General features: G+C 41.5%; 1 protein-coding gene across 3 annotated transcripts; it reads right to left on the reverse strand.

Annotated features, from left to right (window-relative positions):
• Positions 1-1,559: 1,559 nt before the first annotated feature.
• Positions 1,560-19,717, reverse strand: pip4p2 (phosphatidylinositol-4,5-bisphosphate 4-phosphatase 2). 3 transcript variants are annotated; one of them, XM_085346301.1, is made up of 8 exons: positions 19,502-19,717; positions 14,405-14,529; positions 12,320-12,426; positions 11,610-11,733; positions 10,914-10,988; positions 10,287-10,339; positions 5,280-5,370; positions 1,560-2,460 (listed from the first exon to the last, which is right to left on the reverse strand). In XM_085346301.1, the coding sequence occupies exons 1-8, from the start codon at positions 19,605-19,607 to the stop codon at positions 2,317-2,319; spliced, it is 825 nt and encodes a 274-aa protein (XP_085202427.1). In that variant the 5' UTR covers positions 19,608-19,717; the 3' UTR covers positions 1,560-2,316. The 3 variants fall into 3 exon arrangements, with proteins under 3 accessions (XP_085202427.1, XP_085202426.1, XP_085202428.1); XM_085346300.1 differs by having other exon boundaries at positions 14,405-14,553; XM_085346302.1 differs by lacking the exon at positions 10,914-10,988 and having other exon boundaries at positions 14,405-14,553.
• Positions 19,718-21,059: the final 1,342 nt, after the last annotated feature.

A 21,059-nucleotide genomic window follows, 5' to 3' on the forward strand; every position in this document is an offset into this window, starting at 1 on the left:
TGTTTTGGGTTCCTGCAACTGGTCCGTCGGGTTATTGTCTCCCTGGAAACACTTCCCTTGTTTTTTCCTATTTCTGTTTTTGTTTATCCTATTTGTGTCTTCGTTTTTCCTATTTCCGTTTTGTTTTGTGTGCTTTTTCAGTGTTTTTCTTATTGCTGGTGTTTTCTGAAGCTGCAGTCTGTTTGGCCTCTCAGGGCCACTGTACTATTCTGATTTAAAAGGAGAACCAAATTGTCCAAGCAGTTTGTCACCATTATCAAGTGAAATTATATTTTATTACTCTGTTACTTGCCATTAATTAACAGATCTGTGTTCTTACAATGTACTTGTACAGCTTGTGTAGTGTTTAACCTTATTGCTTGTTGTAATAAAGTTTGCTTGTTTGCGTTTACTTGGTATCAGATCAGAAAAGAAAAAAAATTGGTATTACACATCACTATAGTAGGTCGGCTACTGCAAAAAAAAAACTGAACAGTTAACTGGCTGAAGACTCACCTGGAAAATACAGCTAGACTTAAAACAATTAACTACCGCTTATTTCTTCTCGTTTTCTGAAATCTTCTTCTGATGACAATAAAATCACAACGCCGGACTACCTCATAAATTAGGGTGCAAAATCATTGTATGTTTTCTTTCCAGCTTTCCTTGTCTTTCTTGCATTATTGAACTGGGCATTTGTTAGATTAGCAAAAACGCATCAGAATTCAGTCCAGTGAAACATGAATTACTTCTGGTGAGCCAAAGACTATTTTTAGTAAGATCTCTTGGTAGTACTGTTGAAAGACTGAACAATAAATAAAACAGCTGCAGACTTGCCAGAAAAGCAAAACTAGTTTAGCATTAGAAAAAAGGGACCAGCATAGCTGTGTGGTAATCCTACAGAAACCTTTGCAGACTGCTTTTTGCTGTTGATTTGGTTCTATTTGCTTCATCACACAACGAGCGGCCAATATTTTATCCTTAAACTCTGATCTCACTCAACAAACAAACAAATCAGCACAGGCAGATTTTTTTTTTTTTTTATTGATAAATTATCATTTTTAAAAAGCCAACTTTACCTTCTAGCTCACGCTACATACATACTCACTTACCCAAGTACTGAATTTGAACTATGTACAAAGTATTTCTTAGTATTTTCTGCTTCATCGTCATAATCACATTCAAAACAAGGTTAGGAGTTTGAACTGTGCCCACCGGTCAAGGTCAAGAGATAGGATGCTGAGTTAGCATATAGCAATGCTAGCTAGACAGAGTTCACTGAAGGTCAAAGAGCAGCGATATAAGCAAAGGGAGGAGGGTTTACATTCTAACTCACAGGCAGAAGGAGCAAAGACAGGAACATCATAGGCTTCAACTACCTCTAAAACTGGAAGAGAAAAAAAAGTTGGCATGCAAACGTGAGTCACCATGTTTTGTTTTGTTTTTGTGGATAATTTTGAGAAGGTAACGGTGAAAAGCTTGGGGACAGAGGACCAGGAAGCTTCATAACAACTCAAACTGGTTATTGCTGTAGTGAGTTAAAAGCTGCATGGCACAAAGAAATGATTTTTTTTTAAAAAAAAAAAAAAAAACACAAGCTCCTCTTGATCTGACACTCTTCCTGACTAAACACTTGGAAGCAAAGTTGGCACACATGGGTATTTAAGGATAATTTCTCCTCAAAAATCAACATTTTCAGGAGTTAAAATCATATAGCAATACTATGTCAGTGTACACAGGCATGAGAAATGGTTACAATGCAGTATGAATATGCAGCTTTCTGCAGCTGGACATTAACTAGCAGCAAAACAACACAATTGCATATAATTGTAGTGCAATGGGAAAACTGTTCTTAGGTTGTTTCAATTTGGTCTGGTCGGTAACGAGAAAAATCAAGTGGGTGCAGTCACGTCATTCAGGCTGCTGAAGGAAAGAAAACTGATTTTAAAAAAAAAAATCCTAAACCCAGCCAGTCTCTTGCACTATCATTTCTAAAATCAGCATGTGAACCAATTAATTCAGGCATTCATCAAGAAAAATCATTTCAATTTCTTAATTCTGTACTTTGAACAATTTTAGGAGACTTGGACTGGATTTGAGTCTCAGTGGACCGGTACAGGACTGACTGACAGGCAGTAGGTTTGTTCAGTAAGTCAAAAATATTCCAGACACAAACGGAACATGAAGAAAAATCACCAGCATACTCTTTCTTGAACAAACTCCTGTCCATTCACTCTACAGATGTTCCACTTCGCCGAACATGACTGAAATCTGAGCAAGATGAAAAAACTAAAAGTGAAGTTTTGTTCTTCCAGCCGTGCACATGTTCTGATCACTCTAGGCGAAGCTATTCTCTGGGTAGCTCACTTTGATAGCCCCCCAGTAGCAGGCACGTATCAGACAGATGAGGCCCAGCAGATAGGCAAATGCCCAGGACACGTAGGTGGCGTTGTAACGTCTGGCGAAGTCCCGAGTGCCGACCTATAATTACACATAATGGGGGGAGGGAGGAAGAAGACAGCATGGAGGAAATCATAGTTACACCTATAGAAATACAGATCATCGATTTGTATTTAAAAAGATCCCCTTATATGCATTTTGTCAGATTAGGCTCCAGTCATAAAAGGCTAGAGATCAGTGGGCGACTGCCTGGCAGCAAGCAGGCGCTAGGGGGAAAAGTGTATTCCCTGCACAGAAATCCTCCTTGTGTTTGCTTTGGTCACTTGTATTTTGCCGTGGCTGCTCGTAGTTTATCAAGTTATTTGCAAATCCTTGCTAATTGCTTTCTAAGCAGGAGTGAAACTGGGAAACCTTAAAACAGACACAGTTACCCTCACAGTAAAAGCTGCATGTTTTGAAACATGGTGCCTTCTGATAAGGCACAACTTTTACTTTCAAGGGGAATGATGTCCATTTATGATTTGTACAGCACCTTTGCGAATTTCACTACCACTCAGTAGTTGGTTAGCGACAGATAAGTTGGCATCTTCCAAACAAACTATAGGAAACTGCTGCAATCTGTTAGCAACCAAAGCAGTGAAAAGGATAGTTTTGGTGCTGCACCTTCTGCAACTAATATCACCCAGCCAAAGACAAAAAACTACTGCAGCCAACCGGACAATCACTTTTTTTTTGGCCAGCCTGTGAGACCATGCCTCAGCTGAAATGCAAAAGTATAAGCTCATTATATTAAATATGTTTCTGTGAAACACTGAACAAGGCGTGGTTGGAAATGCATTGGATGTTTTGTAGATTTGTCACTTTTATCTTTCTCGTCATCTCTAAAACATATATACAGTTTTCATTTTCTCAGGTCACAACACCAGTGTCTGATGGAAATTTCCAGATCTTTACTCCTATTCATAAAGTACAGATAAATACAAATGCTCTACACTGAAGTTTTTCATTGACAATTTGTGAACCCCACTGGGTGATGCTGCTGAAGACTCGTCCTCTAGCACCTCCACATGGAGGGAGTGAATTGTGGTTTAGAGTTTAAAGTCTCTACTGCTGTGTCATGAAATATGATGCAGATCAGATTCTCTTTTTGTGACGTTTTGTTGTTTTACCCTTATTTCACTTTAGCTCAGTTACAGTTACAGTGGGGCAAAAAAGTATTTGGTCAGCCACCGATTGTGCAAGTTCCCCCACCTAAAATGATGACAGAGGTCAGTAATTTGCACCAGAGGTACACTTCAACTGTGAGAGACAGAATGTGAAAAAAAAAATCCATGAATCCACATGGTAGGATTTGTAAAGAATTTATTCGTAAATCAGGGTGGAAAATAAGTATTTGGTCAATAACAAAAATACAACTCAATACTTTGTAACATAACCTTTGTTGGCAATAACAGAGGTCAAACGTTTACTATAGGTCTTTACCAGGTTTGCACACACAGTAGCTGGTATTTTGGCCCATTCCTCCATGCAGATCTTCTCGAGAGCAGTGATGTTTTGGGGCTGTCGCCGAGCAACACGGACTTTCAACTCCCGCCACAGATTTTCTATGGGGTTGAGGTCTGGAGACTGGCTAGGCCACTCCAGGACTTTCAAATGCTTCTTACGGAGCCACGCCTTTGTTGCCCGGGCGGTGTGTTTTGGATCATTGTCATGTTGGAAGACCCAGCCTCGTTTCATCTTCAAAGTTCTCACTGATGGAAGGAGGTTTTGGCTCAAAATCTCACGATACATGGCCCCATTCATTCTGTCCTTAACACGGATCAGTCGTCCTGTCCCCTTGGCAGAAAAACAGCCCCATAGCATGATGTTTCCACCCCCATGCTTCACAGTAGGTATGGTGTTCTTGGGATGCAACTCAGTATTCTTCTTCCTCCAAACACGACGAGTTGAGTTTATACCAAAAAGTTCTACTTTGGTTTCATCTGACCACATGACATTCTCCCAATCCTCTGCTGTATCATCCATGTGCTCTCTGGCAAACTTCAGATGGGCCTGGACATGCACTGGCTTCAGCAGCGGAACACGTCTGGCACTGCGGGATTTGATTCCCTGCCGTTGTAGTGTGTTACTGATGGTGACCTTTGTTACTTTGGTCCCAGCTCTCTGCAGGTCATTCACCAGGTCCCCCCGTGTGGTTCTGGGATCTTTGCTCACCGTTCTCATGATCATTTTGACCCCACGGGATGAGATCTTGCGTGGAGCCCCAGATCGAGGGAGATTATCAGTGGTCTTGTATGTCTTCCATTTTCTGATGATTGCTCCCACAGTTGATTTTTTCACACCAAGCTGCTTGCCTATTGTAGATTCACTCTTCCCAGTCTGGTGCAGGTCTACAATACTTTTCCTGGTGTCCTTCAAAAGCTCTTTGGTCTTGGCCATGGCGGAGTTTGGAGTCTGACTGTTTGAGGCTGTGGACAGGTGTCTTTTATACAGATGATGAGTTCAAACAGGTGCCATTCATACAGGTAACGAGTGGGGGACAGAAAAGCTTCTTACAGAAGACGTTACAGGTCTGTGAGAGCCAGAGATTTTCCTTGTTTGAGGTGACCAAATACTTATTTTCCACCCTGATTTACAAATCCTACCATGTGAATTCATGGATTTTTTTTTCACATTCTGTCTCTCACAGTTGAAGTGTACCTCTGGTGCAAATTACTGACCTCTGTCATCATTTTAAGTGGGGGAACTTGCACAATCGGTGGCTGACTAAATACTTTTTTGCCCCACTGTACATCTTGCTTGTACTGAGCTAACTTGGTGGCTTTTGTCCATTTTCATTGTCAAAAGAGTGACTTACTTACTTGGATAGTATCTGCACAAACTGATCAAAGCGTACTTACTGTTAAACCCACTCCAATGAAAATGCAGATCATTCCTATAGTTATATAAGCACAACAGCGCCTCCTAGGGAGCGCACTGCCGACGGAGGATCTGCAGAGAGAGATTGAGAAAAGAAAGAAATTGGGGAGAAACATTTAGAGGGTTTCCACACGGATACAGACTGAAACATACAAACTACATGTAGATGTTACACTGTCTTATTTATTTTTTTTATTTTGTAATCCAGTGGAAGTCCCCACACATTGTCCCAGTGATCTTACTTCACCATGCTCTGATGATAAATCTGTTTGCCAAAAGTCTCACTTCCTTTTTTAAGTTACACTTGTAAGCGCTCCAGGACGGTCACATGTCCAGCTCCAAACAACCTCCACTCCATCCAGCCTCTAAACAAACACAGTTCAACTGCCTTGAAGCAGCAGACTGGCATAACTTTACTATAATTTCACTTTCCTTCCCCCACTCAGCTCTCACATGCCTCTCATGTGACAGGACTGAAGCATTCTTCAGGGATCACTGGCATTCAGATGGCTTAGGGGTGCCTGGTCACCTGATTTACTGCCTTCTACTTTTTTTTCTACTGCATTCACATCCCCTGTTTCTTTTACTAGCTGTTTATTCAGTGAACTAGAACCATCTCTTCATTTTAGTAATGTAGACAGAAGAGGGAAATTACTACCGTTTTATCTGCTTAAATTAAGAGGACTTCTCTTTGGAAAGGTGTTACTAGAACAGAAGTTTCAGTTCCTCAATGAGAATTAAGGGAAAATATTTAGCTCAGCCTTTATGTCTGTAATAAAGAAGGAAAGGGGGTTTTAGGATGAGAGAGACGATGATAGGAATTTTTGGAAAAGCTATGAGTGGTAAAAGTATTGCACAGAGATAATAAATGAAGTTCACTGACTTAAAGAAGTACATCAGCCAACTACACAGAAAACAAGGGTAGAAGTAGTGTCATGTTATAGTTGCTGCTTATCTCACCATCACTGTCTGCATCATCTCATTAGGACAAAAACCTCTGAGGTGACCCCTCCTCCTCTCCTCAGACCTGTGACCCTCATACCACTAACATTACATGTGAGGCCAAACTTTAATACGTGTCACACGTCTAGATTAGCCTTGCTTACCTCCCCTCCTCCTTCCAAGAACTGCAAATCCAGCCCTCTAAACCTTTGCATCTCAGTGAATTTAAACATAAATTCAATAGGTAATGGTAAATGGCCTGTATTTGTATAGCGCTTTACTAGTCCCTAAGGACCCCAAAGCGCTTTAAACATCCAGTCATCCACCCATTCACACACACATTCACACACTGGTGATGGCAAGCTACATTGCAGCCACAGCTCCCCTGGGGCGCACTGACAGAGGCGAGCCTGCCGGACACTGGCGCCACCGGGCCCTCTGACCACCACCAGTAGGCAACGGGTGAAGTGTCTTGCCCAAGGACACAACGACCGAGACTGTCCAAGCCAGGGCTCGAACCGGCAACCTTCTAATTACAAGGCGAACTCCCAACTCTTGAGCCACGATCGCCCCACACCCTCTTTTTTTCTCCTGGTATTCAAGTGTTTGGTTTCATAGTTGAGTCATACTAGACCACAGCTCTACATGGCGAAGTGTTAATGCCTATACAGAAGTGAAATGTCTATGTTTTTTTCTATTCTGCTTTTTCTCATGTGCAGTATGCCTTCATGGTGAATTACTTCTCCAATAAATAAAGATAAATAACTTTAAAGTAAGCTGTGTGGGGATTTTAGTGTAACAACACTGTACAGTGTTTCACACAGCCTCAGCTTCACTCTGCTGACCAAATTTAGATTTCACAAAGCTCAGTGGATATAATGAATCATACCGATTTGCATGTGTTCACTAGTTGGCTCTATAGTGTAGTGGTTTACACATTTGCTTAAGAAGCATAGGATGTCTGGTTCAATGCTGGGACGAGACATGAATGTGTCTGGGGTTGCATCAGGAAGGGCATCCTGCAATTCAAAGTTATTTTCTATAATCTCCTGTTTGGGGCAGCTAATTAATGGGTTCTTTTTATTTTTATTTTACAATCAAATGTAACAGTGTAGGCTCCTGAAAGTTGTTACTTTCAGCTTGCACGTTGTTTTCAATGTTTCTGTGTACATTATGTGGACAAAAGTCTGCCTTTACAAACATTTGTGATAGAATGAGTTGCTCTAAATTCGGAGCGTGGTGCTGTAATAGGATGTCACAGTTGCAACAAGTCAGTTTGTGAAATTTCTTCCTTTCCAGACATTTCACAATTAGCTGTAAGTGATGCTATTGCAGAGTGGAAGTGTTTAAGAGCCACAGGAACTCAGTTACAGAAGGATGTCAACAAACATAACAGGGCACGGTGGTAAAAGTCACCATTGCTCTGCTGACTAACTGCAGAGCTGTAAACCTCCTCTGGCTTTATCATAAGCACTAAAACTGCATCCCAGGAGCTGCATTAGACAATGCAATTGTAATATAATGAAATGCATTTTAACAAAAAGCAGACTGCAGTACTTCTTTCTATGAGACATGAAGTAAAATTAGTGGCTTCCTTTCTGTAACTGCAAAATCATGAAGTTGGAAAAAACAAACCAGACATTTTCATAGTTAACGGGCTAACCTGACAATTTTCCCAGATTAAATTGGAAACTGACATCTGAAAATAAAATGTAGTTAACACTTTTTTTTTTTTACTTACTGTAGTTTTTAAAGCAGAACTGCATTGTGCAGCACACAGCAGAAATGAGGAGAAACACATGGGAAGTTTACTTTCTCAGCAGAAGAGCTCTGAAGCACAGCTGATGTTCACGTACAGCATGAATGAGTTCATTCAATTTAATTTTATTTGTATGGCACCAAATGCCAACAACAGTTGCGATAATACACTGAACAAAAATATAAACGCAACACTTTTGTTTTTGCTCCCATTCCCCATGGGATGGACGTAGAGACCTAAAATTCATTCCAGATACACAATATAACCATCCCTCCCAAACATTGGTCACAAATCAGTCCAAATGTGTGGTAGTGGGCACATCTGCTATATTGAGATAATCCATCCCACCTCACAGGTGTGCCACATCAGGATGCTGATCTGACATCATGAGTAGTGCACAGGTGTACCTCAGACTGCCCACAACAAAAGGCCACCCTGGAATGTGCAGTTTTTTGCGCTATTGGGGGTCTGGGGACCCAGAACCGGTCAGTATCTGGTGTGACCACCATTTGCCTCATGCAGTGCAACACATCGTTGCATGGAGTCTATCAGATTGTCAATTGTGGCCTGTGGAATGTTGGTCCACTCCACTTCAATGGCTGTGCGAGGTTGTTGGATATTCGTGGGAACTGGTACTGTCCGGCGTGTCAAGCACATCCCGAACATGCTCAATGGGTGACATGTCCGGTGAGTATGCTGGCCATGCAAGAACTGGGACATTCTCAGCTGCCATCTGCCCTGAACAATGTGAACCATGATTCATCCGTGAAGCGCACACCTCTCCAACGTGCCAGACGCCATTGAATGTGAGCATTTGCCCACACAAGTCTGTTACGGCGACGAGCTGGAGTCAGGTCAAGACCCCGATGAGGACGACGGGCATGCAGTTGAGCGTCCCTGAGACGGTTTCTGACAGTTTGTGCAGAAATTGTTTGGTTGTGCAAACCAATTGTTCCAGCAGCTGTCTGGGTGGCTGGTCTCAGACGATCTTGGAGGTGAACCTGCTGGATGTGGAGGTCCTGGGCTGGTGTGGTTACACGAGGTCTGCGGTTGTGAGGCCGGTTGTATGTGCTGCCATATTCTCTGAAACGCCTGTGGAGACGGCTTATGGTTGAGAAATGAACATTCAATGCACGGGCGACAGATCTGGTTGACATTCCTGCTGTCAGCATGCCAATTGCACGCTCCCTCATTGCTTGTGGCATCTGTGGCATTTTGCTGTGAGACAAAACTGCACATTCCAGGGTGGCCTTTTGTTGTGGGCAGTCTGAGGTACACCTGTGCACTACTCATGATGTCAGATCAGCATCCTGATGTGGCACACCTGTGAGGTGGAATGGATTATCTCAATATAGCAGATGTGCCCACTACCACACATTTGGACTGATTTGTGACCACTGTTTGGGAGGGATGGTTATATTGTGTATCTGGAATGAATTTTAGGTCTCTACGTCCATCCCATGGGGAATGGGAGCAAAAACAAAAGTGTTGCGTTTATATTTTTGTTCAGTGTAGAAAGAAAACCACAAGAAACTATCAAACTTTGGGTTTATCAAACACAAGATTTAGAACTGTTACCGATGCCAGCTGTGAAGACACTGGTACAGCTGTCTATTTGAAGGAAAGTGAACTTAATGTTTTTTCCTTCCTGAATTTTACTTTTATTTTTTATGCTTGTTTGTTTGGTTTTTTTTAGCTTTTTTGTTTAATTTTTTGTTTTTTACTCCTGTCTAACCAGGATGCCTCCTGGGTGGCTCCAAGGTGAGGTGTTCCAGGTATATCCCATCAGGATCAGCCCAGTACATGCTGGTGAGATGTATGGGAATGTCATGGTGTTCCTCCCCACCCCGCAACAAAGACTAATTCAGTCATTCATTATGAAGATAAATATACACATGTGAAAGAGTCTGGAGATGGCGTGGTATCTGTCATGTGTGCTCAGTGTGAATCTGCTCTCCTCTGTGAAGAAAATGGGGCTCCAGTGGTGAACCTGTTAGTTCTGGTGTTTTCTGGAGAGGTCCTGTCAAGCTGCACAGTGCTGGGCTGTGAGCACAGATCTCATTAAAGATTAAAGATTGCATTTTGGCAAATGCCACTGTTCTTTTGCTCTCTGCATGAACAGCCTACTCCAAAGTTCAGCTTTATGCTACTAAAGCATGCAGAAACCAGAAAACTCCCATTCATTAAAACTTGGTTTGTGCCTACTGATTCAGAATATAAACATGCAGATATCCACTTAAAGCGACTGTGTGAAGGGGAACTCTGTGTGAAAGTTTGATGGACTCACATTTTTTTGCAGTGGGGACACTTGGCTAGCGTGTTAAATCGAAGCTCCATCCACTGTGAGGGAATAAAAAGAAATCAGCATTTTCATTTTAAGGCACAAAGAAAACGTATACACGCACGGAGACACACACGCATGCACAGGCTCACAGAAATGAAACGAAACACTACAATCTTACTCTTTTTAGAAACAACAAATCAGCAAAAGGCTTACTGGAAATGATCTGAAACAGTTTTAATGAACCGTCTAAATCTATCCTGCACTCTTGCTAAGTTAGCACACAGAGTCATAATTCGTTAGTTGATATTTCATCTAGTGTTAAATCACTCCAAATCATATTAATTCAAGGGTCACGGTGAAGTTAAACATGTGACAACATCTGGCTTCAGGTTAGAAATAACAATAAATTAAATACCTAAAGGTAAGCAAGCGGCAATAAAAAAGAAACAATTTAGCGCAGACTTCTAGAGCCTAATGCATTAAAAAAAATTTACATTTTATTTTTTTAATTGATCAAAGCTCTGCTCAAAGCCAGATGTTCACAAAGTCAGAGTAAATAAGGCCACAAATTGAGCTGGAGCGGGTTAGGCTGTTGTTAATAAGTCCACCAGTAAGACCAGCTTTCTCAACCTGTTGTTGTGCTGGTGGAGAGCCATCACTGGGGAGACCAGACATAGGCTGTGATGTCCTGGCGTCCTCACTGCCCTGCAGATGCCGCAAGCAGCAATGTGCAGATGTTAAGAGGAAAACAGCACTGACTTTATTTTTCTTACATTCGAGTCTGTGTCACACTGACTCAATGGCTCAGGTTGTGTACATAACCTTGCTTATGTGAAATATTAAATGCATGTGTGACATGTTACACTCAACCCAAACATGTCAAATGCACTGATAGTAACATCAACAAAGAGTGGCAGGAAGCCATTTTTATCCGAGATTAGAAAACTCTGCAAAAAGCAGGTTGAGAGCATGTTAGAGAGGGAAACTTGTGTGGAAAGGTGCGGCCATGCTCAGTCAAGAGGTACTCAGGATGTTTGGTGAGACACGCAATGAAAGAAAACATGCAGAAAATGCATGCCAGCCACGCGCAGATGTCTAATTCTGTGCTTTTAATGAATAGCTGACCGCACATAAAGTACAACTAGTTAGCAGACAATCCTTCAGCAATTTATCTATTTACTGCAGTAGTTTTCTGTAAACATGAACATATGGCGAGGCTCTCAAAATTACGTATATATGCACGTACCAACAACAGCACAGCAATGAGATTCTGCATTAATAAGCCTGTGCCTGACTGAGGATGGTTGTATTTGCAGGTTTACATACTAGGAAGGTGTTGCCACAGTGGCCACAGACCACTCTCATTCCCTCGGGTTGGATGGGCAGCGCTGGCTGGGCGGGTTGCTCCTCGGGGATCACCATCACTGGGCTCAGGTTGATGATGCGTCTGCTGTCAGAGGAACCAAGAAGACATTTATGATTAATAATAACTGATATAGATAAAACTAAAACTCCAACTGGTTCATGTGATCAGCGAGTCTTGTTTACATACTAAGGTTCATTATGGAGTTCCACAGAGTTTCATGCTGGGATCAATTCTTTTTACATTATACATCCTTCCCTTGGACACTGTCATTCGAAAGCACAGCATAAATTTTCAGTGCTTAGCAGATGATATGCAGCTTTATCCATGTATGAAGCTAGAAGACACACACCAACTAGTTAAACTGCAGGAATTTCTTAAAGGCATAAAGACCTAGATAACCTCTAATGTTTTAATGTAATGTTCTAATGGTTTTTTTAAAGAGATATTTCACCTCTCATCCGAAAAGCTTCTTACATCCTCAAGAAACTTAGAGAAGTCCACACGCTTTTCTTTCCAAGCTCCTTGGTCTTTACCTTACCTTACCTTACGCGACTGTTTGACTTGTTACAGAGCCAACATGTTGCCACAGCCCCAGATTCAGTTTTGAAGCACTGTGTGGCTTATTGCATCAGTGGGGTAAACTGTCTGAATGTTTCTTCTTGTTCCGTACCAGTTTGGTCGAGGACATCCTATCCTTCTGGATGTGTCTTTACAGATGAGCAGGCAGTTGCAGGGACACCGCACATACTTCTTCCCTGTAGGGGGATTCTTAATGGGCTAAAAGAAACATAAAAAACTATGAGTTAAAACTGCTATGCTTAGAAAAGTTTTGGTTTCAGTAGTAAAGTACAACTCCTTTAAGCAAGTTTCTTCTGATTGGTTGCACCTGTTGAGCACGTTTGCATGGAGCCACAAAGCTGTGACCACATTAGGGTTATTGGGCCCACTGACACCACTATGATCTGAAAGTTGAGAGTAGAAAAAATCTTTTTAAATGATGAATTCATTTATTAAGGGAAAAGTTATCAAAACCTACCTGGCTCTAAGTGACAAAGTAACTGTCCCATAAACATGTTAACTGGTTGTGCCACCCTTGGCAGCAAGAACTGCATTCAAGTGTCTGTGATAACAATGAGTCTTTCCCACTGCTGTGGAGGAATTTCGTCCCAATCTTCTTTGCAGATTTTTTATCTTTGCCACAGAGTTTTTCAGCATGAGCTCTCTCATCGATGCCATTTTTGTCCAGTATCTTTCTTATTGTCGAATCATGAACTATGACCTTAGCTGAGGCAAGTGAGGCCTGCAGCTCTTTAATGTTGTTCTGGGTTCTTCTAAGACCTCAAGAATGAGTCGTCCGTGGGCTCTTGGACAAATTTTGGTAGGCCAGCGACTCCATTTGTGGATAATGGCTCTCACTGTAATTCACTAGAGTCCCAAAGCCTTACAAATGGCTTTATAACCATTTCCAGACTGACAGATGTCAATGATTTTATTTCTTTTTTGTTTTTTGAGATCTTTTAGCCTCACTTTGTCAGACAGGTTCTGTTTAAGTTATGTCTCGATTCAACAGTTCAGCCAGTAATCAGGCCTGAGTGTGACCAGTGAAATGAAACTCAACTTTGCAAAACATGTTGTTAATCACAGTTAAAACATGGTTTAACAAGAGAAACAAGTACTTTTTCACACAGGGTCAAGTGGGTCTGGATAGCTTTTTTTCCCTTAATAAATGAAATCATAATCATGACTTCAAAATCGCATTTTGTATTTACTCGGGCTATCTTTGAACAAATTTTAATATTAGACAATGATCTCAAATATTTAAGTGTGACAAACACGTGAAAACAAAAGGAACTCAGGAAAGGGGTGAATACTTCATCAAAGAATTGTAAATATAAAAAAATAAATTGTAGGTGCACTTTAAATCCAGGGCTCTCACAGTAGCAGCACCACAAGCACAACCAGTAAAGAATGCACTGCTTTAAATTTAGCTCATCCACAGTTCACGTTATACTTCAACACAGAATGAGCAGAATGAGCTCGGGGGAGAATTTATCCTCTATTTCAGATTTTCTGTATCCAGCCATCACAGCAGACTAAACCCTCTTAAAAACGACATTGGAGCTGGTGTCAACAACTGTAACAGTCAATTACCAACATAAACCACCATCCTCTGAATGAAACCATTACAAACACACTTAAAAACAAATATTTCAAGTGTACTTTTTTTGCGCTGCCTGTGTAAATCAAACAAAACTTGGAGAAACTCCTGGTTAAAATCAAGTTCTGGTCATGTGACTCTCTAACTTTATATTTACAGTAAGATACAACAGCTCGAGGCCAGATGCTAAACCGTGCATCGTTTTGGTGCAGAGTAGCATAATATAAGATGTCCGTGTGGATGCATAACGACCAAAAATATCAGCTGTGCTAATGGCATTTCCCACCCGAGTGCTGGTGATGACAGTCATTCATTCTCCCTGCACTCCTTGTCACACTGGCAGCCTTAGGCCCTGATTAATTTGGTCGAATGTCAACATCAGTTTAAGCGATAAAGGCAGGCAAAGAAGCAAAGGTGGGGAAAAAGCAGTCCAAATGTGAGCACTGAAAGTCAATCAAACATTCTTTCATGCAAAAATGTGCCTGACAATAAAATTCAACAGGGAATTTAGGCTGTAACAGATACAGAGGAAAGTCGAATGTTGAACTGTTACGGTTTTAGTTTGTCGACACCTGTGATGATGTAGCCTCCACTTACTGTAGCTTCATTGCAGACAGTGCACTTGACCACGTGCTGATGCAGCTTTCCGTCCAGGTTGATGAGCGACTGGCAAACGCGGCAGTTGATGACAGGCACACCGCCGGCATCGGGGCTGGCGATGGCTGTGTAAGGAGGAGGTAGTTCGGCTTTGAGAAGAGGAAGGCAAAGCACACAGCCAGATGTTAATGGCATGCATCTGGAGAAAAGCAGCTTCATGAACAAAAAATTGGCTTTGTGTGTCCAGTTTGTACTTTGGAAACAGAATAATTTATAGTACCTGAATAATTCCACCTAAACTTGAAGGTTTTTGTTAAAGATTATTTTCCACTGTTGAATTAGTTGAATAAGTCGCCAAATTAAACTGGCTGCCATTTACAGACAAGATTTTCTCTTTATGTCTGCAAGGCCTACTGTGAACTGACTACAGTGGCCACCATAATGACCTCTGTACTGTTTAATCCCACATTAACCTCGTGTATTTAGTCTGTATTTCAGAGTTTTAACATTTAATCTACAGGCTTGCACCAGCCACTGCCTTTACTACAATGGCTTTGTGGCATATTTAAAATTCTGCTTGTCTGTAACGTAGCTAAAGCCAATAAAATCTGTAGTTACACAATTAACCATAATACCTCTATCAGTTTAATTTTAATTAACAGGAGCAGAGGTTTAAATAACATGTGAGTATACAGTAATTACGCCATCTATATTCTTAAGCTCTGGCAAGCTGAAATCATATTTATATCGATCAACACTTAAATACTCATTCAGATGTCAGTCTCACATTTTTCTAAACTAAAATGCCAAAATACATTTCCTAAATCCAGATGTGGTATGTAGAGCTGCTGCTCTTCCCCCTCCATGACAGGAAGCTAAATATGTTTAGGCACCGGAGAAAAAGTGAGGACGCAAACATGCTTTCTGGATTCATGACAAGCTTCTTTCCAAAAAAATATTAACCAGCTATATCAGAATATACAGTCTCTTTGTTTGGCTTCATTTACCCGACTGACGGCTCAGTGACACGAAGAAGCCATCCAATCTAACAATCGACTAATTATTAGAATCTAATCTCGCCCTGAATGAGATAATGGCATGGGTCGGTGGGTAAACGTGCTTGGCTCCGACATTTAGAGACTCTGAACCGGTTGACACCACAGGGACAGATGGGACACCCGTCTACATTTGGGCGAACCTGGCTACGACTACGACGCGAGCATGCCAAGACTGGACACTCCCACTGAGTTTCAGGCAGCAGAGTGGCTCTTATTACACAACAAAGCTAAGTGAATCCTCCTCTACTACGCTTTGTTAATCTAAAATGTAACACAGTGCGACCAGATGGAGAATATTTTTTATTATTCCACAACACCTTAGGATTAAATCTAAATTTCTGCCGTGTTAGTATCCACCCCAACTTAGTCTCAGGTCTGTTTCTCCTCCTCTTGCTGCTTTGTGTGTTTTAATGCACGTCTGACACTGAAGACAGCAGCTATAGGTTTTCACAAGGAGCCAGAGGAAAGACGAGAAGACTCTGCTGCAACCACCACCAACACCACAACATACAGTCCTGCTTTAAGGGTATTGACTCGATGACTTCACTTGTGGTTTGTGGGATAGAATGCCAAGCTGAACATCTGGTATTCAGACACCAGCAGCTCTGGAGACCTTTCTGTGTGGCAAGAAAAAAATTATCTCTTTAATCTTAAAATAATACTACAGTTTTCCTTTTACCGACACAACAATGCGTCTGCCCATCCCTCACTACAGCCAACATTTTAGATTTAATCTGAAGTCTTTAAGATCTAGCCACAAATTTGAGAGTTAATTTGAAAGAAAATCTAGTTCTCTCCCAAAGCAGCTACGTTAGTAGACATTTAGTGCATGTGTGTAAGACACAGTATAAAAATTGCAAACAATGTGCCTTAATTACATCTATGTTTTACACTATTACAATACATTATTAATCTAAACATCTTGGTTGTGTATAAGCACACTGGTTTGGGTTGTCTTCTAATAAAGTGCTGCTCTGATTCAGATGATAAGTCAGCTTTTATCATGTTAAGATCAATGTTATTGTACCGTGTCTCCTGTTGTGTTCATTTACTAAAGGACAGCATGTCTCGACAGCTGATCTCTTTATTCATGGAGGAGTCTTTCCAGGCTGGGCAGTTCTTTGCCTTAGTCATCTCAGCTTCCACCTATGAACAGTTCAGCCAGATATCAATAAAGCTCCTCCACTCGTCTGATTAGTGTTAATCAGTCAGACAGGGCATTGGGTTCGGTCGGCTCTGTTTGCAAATCCGTGACTGATAACTGATTTATTTTAACTAGACTGAATTACTTTTCTCTTCCACTGACCTGTGATAAAGACTCGTCATTGGTCACATGTTCTTGTAACCCACCCGCTTCCACACGGTAGCTGCTCTCTCTTTGGAGGCAGCTCTTTAATGGTGGAGTCAGCAAGTTAATATTTTTAACTTTGTGTTTTCATGATAAATAAAACACTGAAAGTTTCTACTACTAACAAAACAAAACAAGATAACAATGTTTTTTTAGTGAGAAAGTAAATTAACTGATTTTTCAAAGTAATGTAACTGAATTTATATACACTTGCCAGACATTTTATTAGGTACACCTTTCCGGGATTTTATGGGACCCCTTTTTTTTGCCTTCAGAGCTTCCTTAACTCTTCATGGTTTCAACAAGGTGCTTTCTCCATGGTGTAATGCCCATATTGACATGATGGCATCACACAGTTGCTGCAAATCTGTCGCCTGCACAGTGAACTCACTGTCATGTTCAAAAAAACCTGTTTATGGCTGCTGGAAGCAACAATCTGAGGCTGGGTACACTGCGGTCATAAAGCGATGGATGTGGTCAGTAACCTTACCATCTAACATCAAGTCTCATCACACAAGTCTTCCAGTCTTCTGTTGTCCAGGTTTGGTGAGCTTGTGTGAACTGTAGTCTCAGTTTCCTGTTATTAGCTGACAGGAGTCTCACTTGGGGTGATCTTCTGCTGCTGTAGCTCATCTGCTTCAAGGTTCAAAATGTTCTGCACTCAGAGATCCTGTTCTCCATATCTTGGTCGTTTGCTTTTTTCAGTTGCTATTGACGTTCTATCAGATCAGGATTTGTTCTCACTTTCTGACAAATCTCTGTAAACTGTATAGACGGTTGTGTGGGGAAAATCTCAGTAGATGAGCAGTTTCTGAAATACTCAAACCAGCTCGTCTGACTCCAACAACAACGCCACATTCAAAGTCACTTAAAGCACCTTTCTTCTCCAGTTTGATTCTCAGTTAGTCGTCTTCATGCATCAATGCACCGAGTTAGTGCCATGCAACTGGCTGATTAGATATTTGCATTAATGAACGGTTGAACAGGTGTACCTGTTAAAGTGACCATGAGTTGCTAACAAGAAGAATCAGACCTTTCTATTTCGGTATTGTAATAGCAGGGTAACTGGATCTCTTCATATAAAGAAACCTGTTAAAATATTGACGTTTCATGACTTCACCTTAGACTAATTAGTCCTGATAATGTGAAGCTGGTAAAGCTTCATTTTAAACGAGGCAGACATGCTTGTTTTTCTTTGATTATTTTAGGGCAAAAAAAAACAAAAACAACAAGCAGGAACCACTGAATTTCTACCTGCTACTACAGAATAATTCCAGTGAACACAACAAGTATTACATGGATATCCTAAAATTTAAATTCAAGCCACAGCTCACTTTAGTGCCTTAATGCAGCTGCTCATTAGTCAAAGCAGCATCACAGTCATTGTGTTTCTGGGAAATGTCACAGTTTTGGCATTTTAGGATCAAAGTAATTGATTTTACAAACCCAAACTGGAATTAGCCAATAATCCAGTCTGCAGAGAGGGAGGGGGGAGGAACTGTGTCACTGTGTTAGCATCCAGCCAGGCTCTTGCTTCTTAGATTATTACAGTCCAGCATTAAGAGTTTAATCCCGTGGTGAAATATGAATTCTGTGGGATTAGACTTCTCGAGAACAACAAGCACTTCTCTCTCTCCTCTGTTTGTTTGAAATTGGCCTGAAATGCTCCTTAAACTGATTTACACGGTCAATGAGTCCATTCATTTGCTGCCGACCATCCCGAGCTGCTGCAAAGCAAAGAAACGTTGTTTCTGTCAGGCTGCTGACAAAAACGTAGAAGCAGAAACAGGAAAAAAGGTCAAATACTACTGAAAGTAGCACTCAAAATCTAATCCTCAAACAAGAGAATGTGAACTGAAGTCAAAGTACAGCCTGAATCAATATTTAATGCCAGCAAAACACAAGGAGGGCTCTATGTGAGATCATGCATTTCTGCAGCTCCCACAGGCACTTTGCTTCGTCTTTCTTCTTGTGGAGAAGAATATATTGAGAATTTGAGGAGATTATATTCAGAGCAAAGGTCAGTGCAGACAGCTGCTGCCAGTCCTGAGAATAAGCACTGTGGGCTGTAACCTACATGTTTATGTTTTCTGCTGTATGAAAGCTGCAAATCATGCAAGAAGGCTCAAGCTCGTCGCTTACAGTGCATTCACCATGCAAACGAGCAAAACTCACCATCATTAAAAACAGGAGAACACGACATTTAACTCGTGCTGCATTATTTCTCCCATAAAGGGCACACCTGTGGGTGTTTTTGTTGATCTGCAGCTGGACAAAAGGATGCTTCGCCTGCCTCCATCTGCAATGCCTCAGTGCTCCCACGTCAACACTCAACCCAAAATCTACTGAGGCTTTGCAGAGCTTCAGCTCATACCTTCTTTCTTTCTTTCTTTCTTTTTTTTTTGCTGGACAAAATCACGGCAGGCCCCAGTGAATCGTGATGTAGAAATCTCTGCACTGAAAACACTGTTTGATGGTACTGCTGGTATTATCGCAGGCCCCTCTCCTCTATAACCCACTGCTCCAGTTCTCACAGTGCAAGCTCCACCTTTCAGTCAGCTGCCGACTGATTTCCCAGCGATGCCCTTGCCTCGCCTTGCTGCAGCTTTATTTACGCACTCACACAAACTCGATACGCCCTGAAAATGATTCAGCATGCAAGCGGCGGGGTGCTGCGTGTGGCGTGTTTACCTCGGGGACTTGAATCCTGCAGGTACGGGGGAGCTGTTGGGGTCACATTCTCGGAGTTGGGGCCCGACAGCAGCGGAGATCGCTCGTCCATGCCGTCGGAGGCCATGTCGTTGACCGTGAGAAATGACGGGGTGGCTCCTGGCTGCACCGAGTTTTCCCTCAGCACGGAGGAGCAGCCAGCGGCTGGTTGTTGGTGCCGACTCGCTCCGGTCCAGCAGCAGCAGCAGCCCCGCTGACGGAAGCCTGGAGAGGGGAGGAGCTCCGCGGTGGTCCACGCCCCTCTCAGATATGGCCCCGGGCATGGGCAGAGTTCATGCTGGTGCACACTGAAGGAATTTTTTTATTTTTTCCTGATAAACTGCATTGATTTAAAAAGCGTTTTCCATTTAATACCCCAAATACATATTTATTCATATTTAAGCCTAAGAATAATAACGACATGACTGAAATCCAAACGCGACGATAAAGTTTGGGAATTTAAATGGTGGGACAAGAAAAAGCAGCAACTCACGGCTGTTGCCACTAGATGTCACTGTGGGATTACTGAGGTCCGGGGCAGTGCAGTCAGAGCACGCTCGCCCCATATTTTACTATTTATACACGGCTGTGGTGTCAGGTTCACTCAGCAAAGTCCCGCTGTGTTGTGTTTTTTATGTAGACCAGGGGTGGCAAACTCATTTTACAATATGGAGGACCACGAGTACCAAAACTAAGTAACTGTTAAGCATACCTCCCGTTTTCTCCCAGTGTAAATATGGTTAACTGCACTTTTAATCCCATTTAATATAAGAATAAGAAGTGCAGTTATAATGGTAAGTCTCAGTACAGGATTGTACATGATAAAGGAATGCTGCTGTAGTCAATGAAAGAAATCATTACAGAAAACTACAAAACTGCAGGAAAAGGTTCTGATAGCTCACTGCTCAGACTGTCCTGCAATTGCAACTACAGGAGAGTAAGTCATAACTAATAAATCATAATTAATTTTTTTTTTTTAGAAATGTCTGTATTTTTGTGTATCTATTACTTTAGTGTAGTATGAATGACAAAAGAAAAAAACTCTGGGCATGTAATAGCCTCAGATATAACAACCACCCAAAATAGGGGGTAAACATACAAGTGATCAGGGCTTTTGCCAGGATTTTCAAAGTATTGTGAGTCAGATTTCTCTTTATTTCAGAGTCAGTTTTGGACTTCGCTTTTCACTGTATTTACAACATTTGGACACAATTATACAAATCTGTGAACCACACAGATGGCCTTCATAGAGCCGATTGTTCATACTATAAACAGCACTCCTTTTTCAGTTTGACTGAAAAAGATACACTTTCTAAGTTTAAACATCTGACGACATGTTTTCCAGCATCCCAATTTTTTTCAGAATTGCAGTTGTAAAATTTAAGCTTTTCTCTCACTAAAAAGAAAAATTAAAAGTGAATCACAATATTTTCCAGCACACATGCTCATAAAGTGAACTCTTTCCACACCTGTGTGCTTTGCTGCATCAAGAGAATATTAGTGTTGTTTTTTAAAATAAGGTCAAAGTCACATTAGGTCA

The sequence above is a fragment of the Diplotaxodon limnothrissa genome, linkage group LG22, assembly GCF_057381915.1.
Source record: "Diplotaxodon limnothrissa isolate DT_005_m linkage group LG22, D_limnothrissa_male_GT1.1, whole genome shotgun sequence".
NCBI classification, from domain to species: domain Eukaryota; kingdom Metazoa; phylum Chordata; class Actinopteri; order Cichliformes; family Cichlidae; genus Diplotaxodon; species Diplotaxodon limnothrissa.

Excerpts from the sequence above, each read along its gene's own strand:
- pip4p2 (XM_085346300.1), bottom strand. The coding sequence starts at position 19,607 with ATGGCCTCCGACGGCATGGACGAGCGATCTCCGCTGCTGTCGGGCCCC. Across the intron at positions 12,427-14,404 it reads CTGTCTGCAATGAAGCTACA|CCCATTAAGAATCCCCCTAC; the intron begins GTAAGTGGAGGC and ends TGTTTCTTTTAG. Across the intron at positions 5,371-10,286 it reads TGTCCCCACTGCAAAAAAAT|ATCCTCCGTCGGCAGTGCGC; the intron begins GTGAGTCCATCA and ends CTCTCTCTGCAG.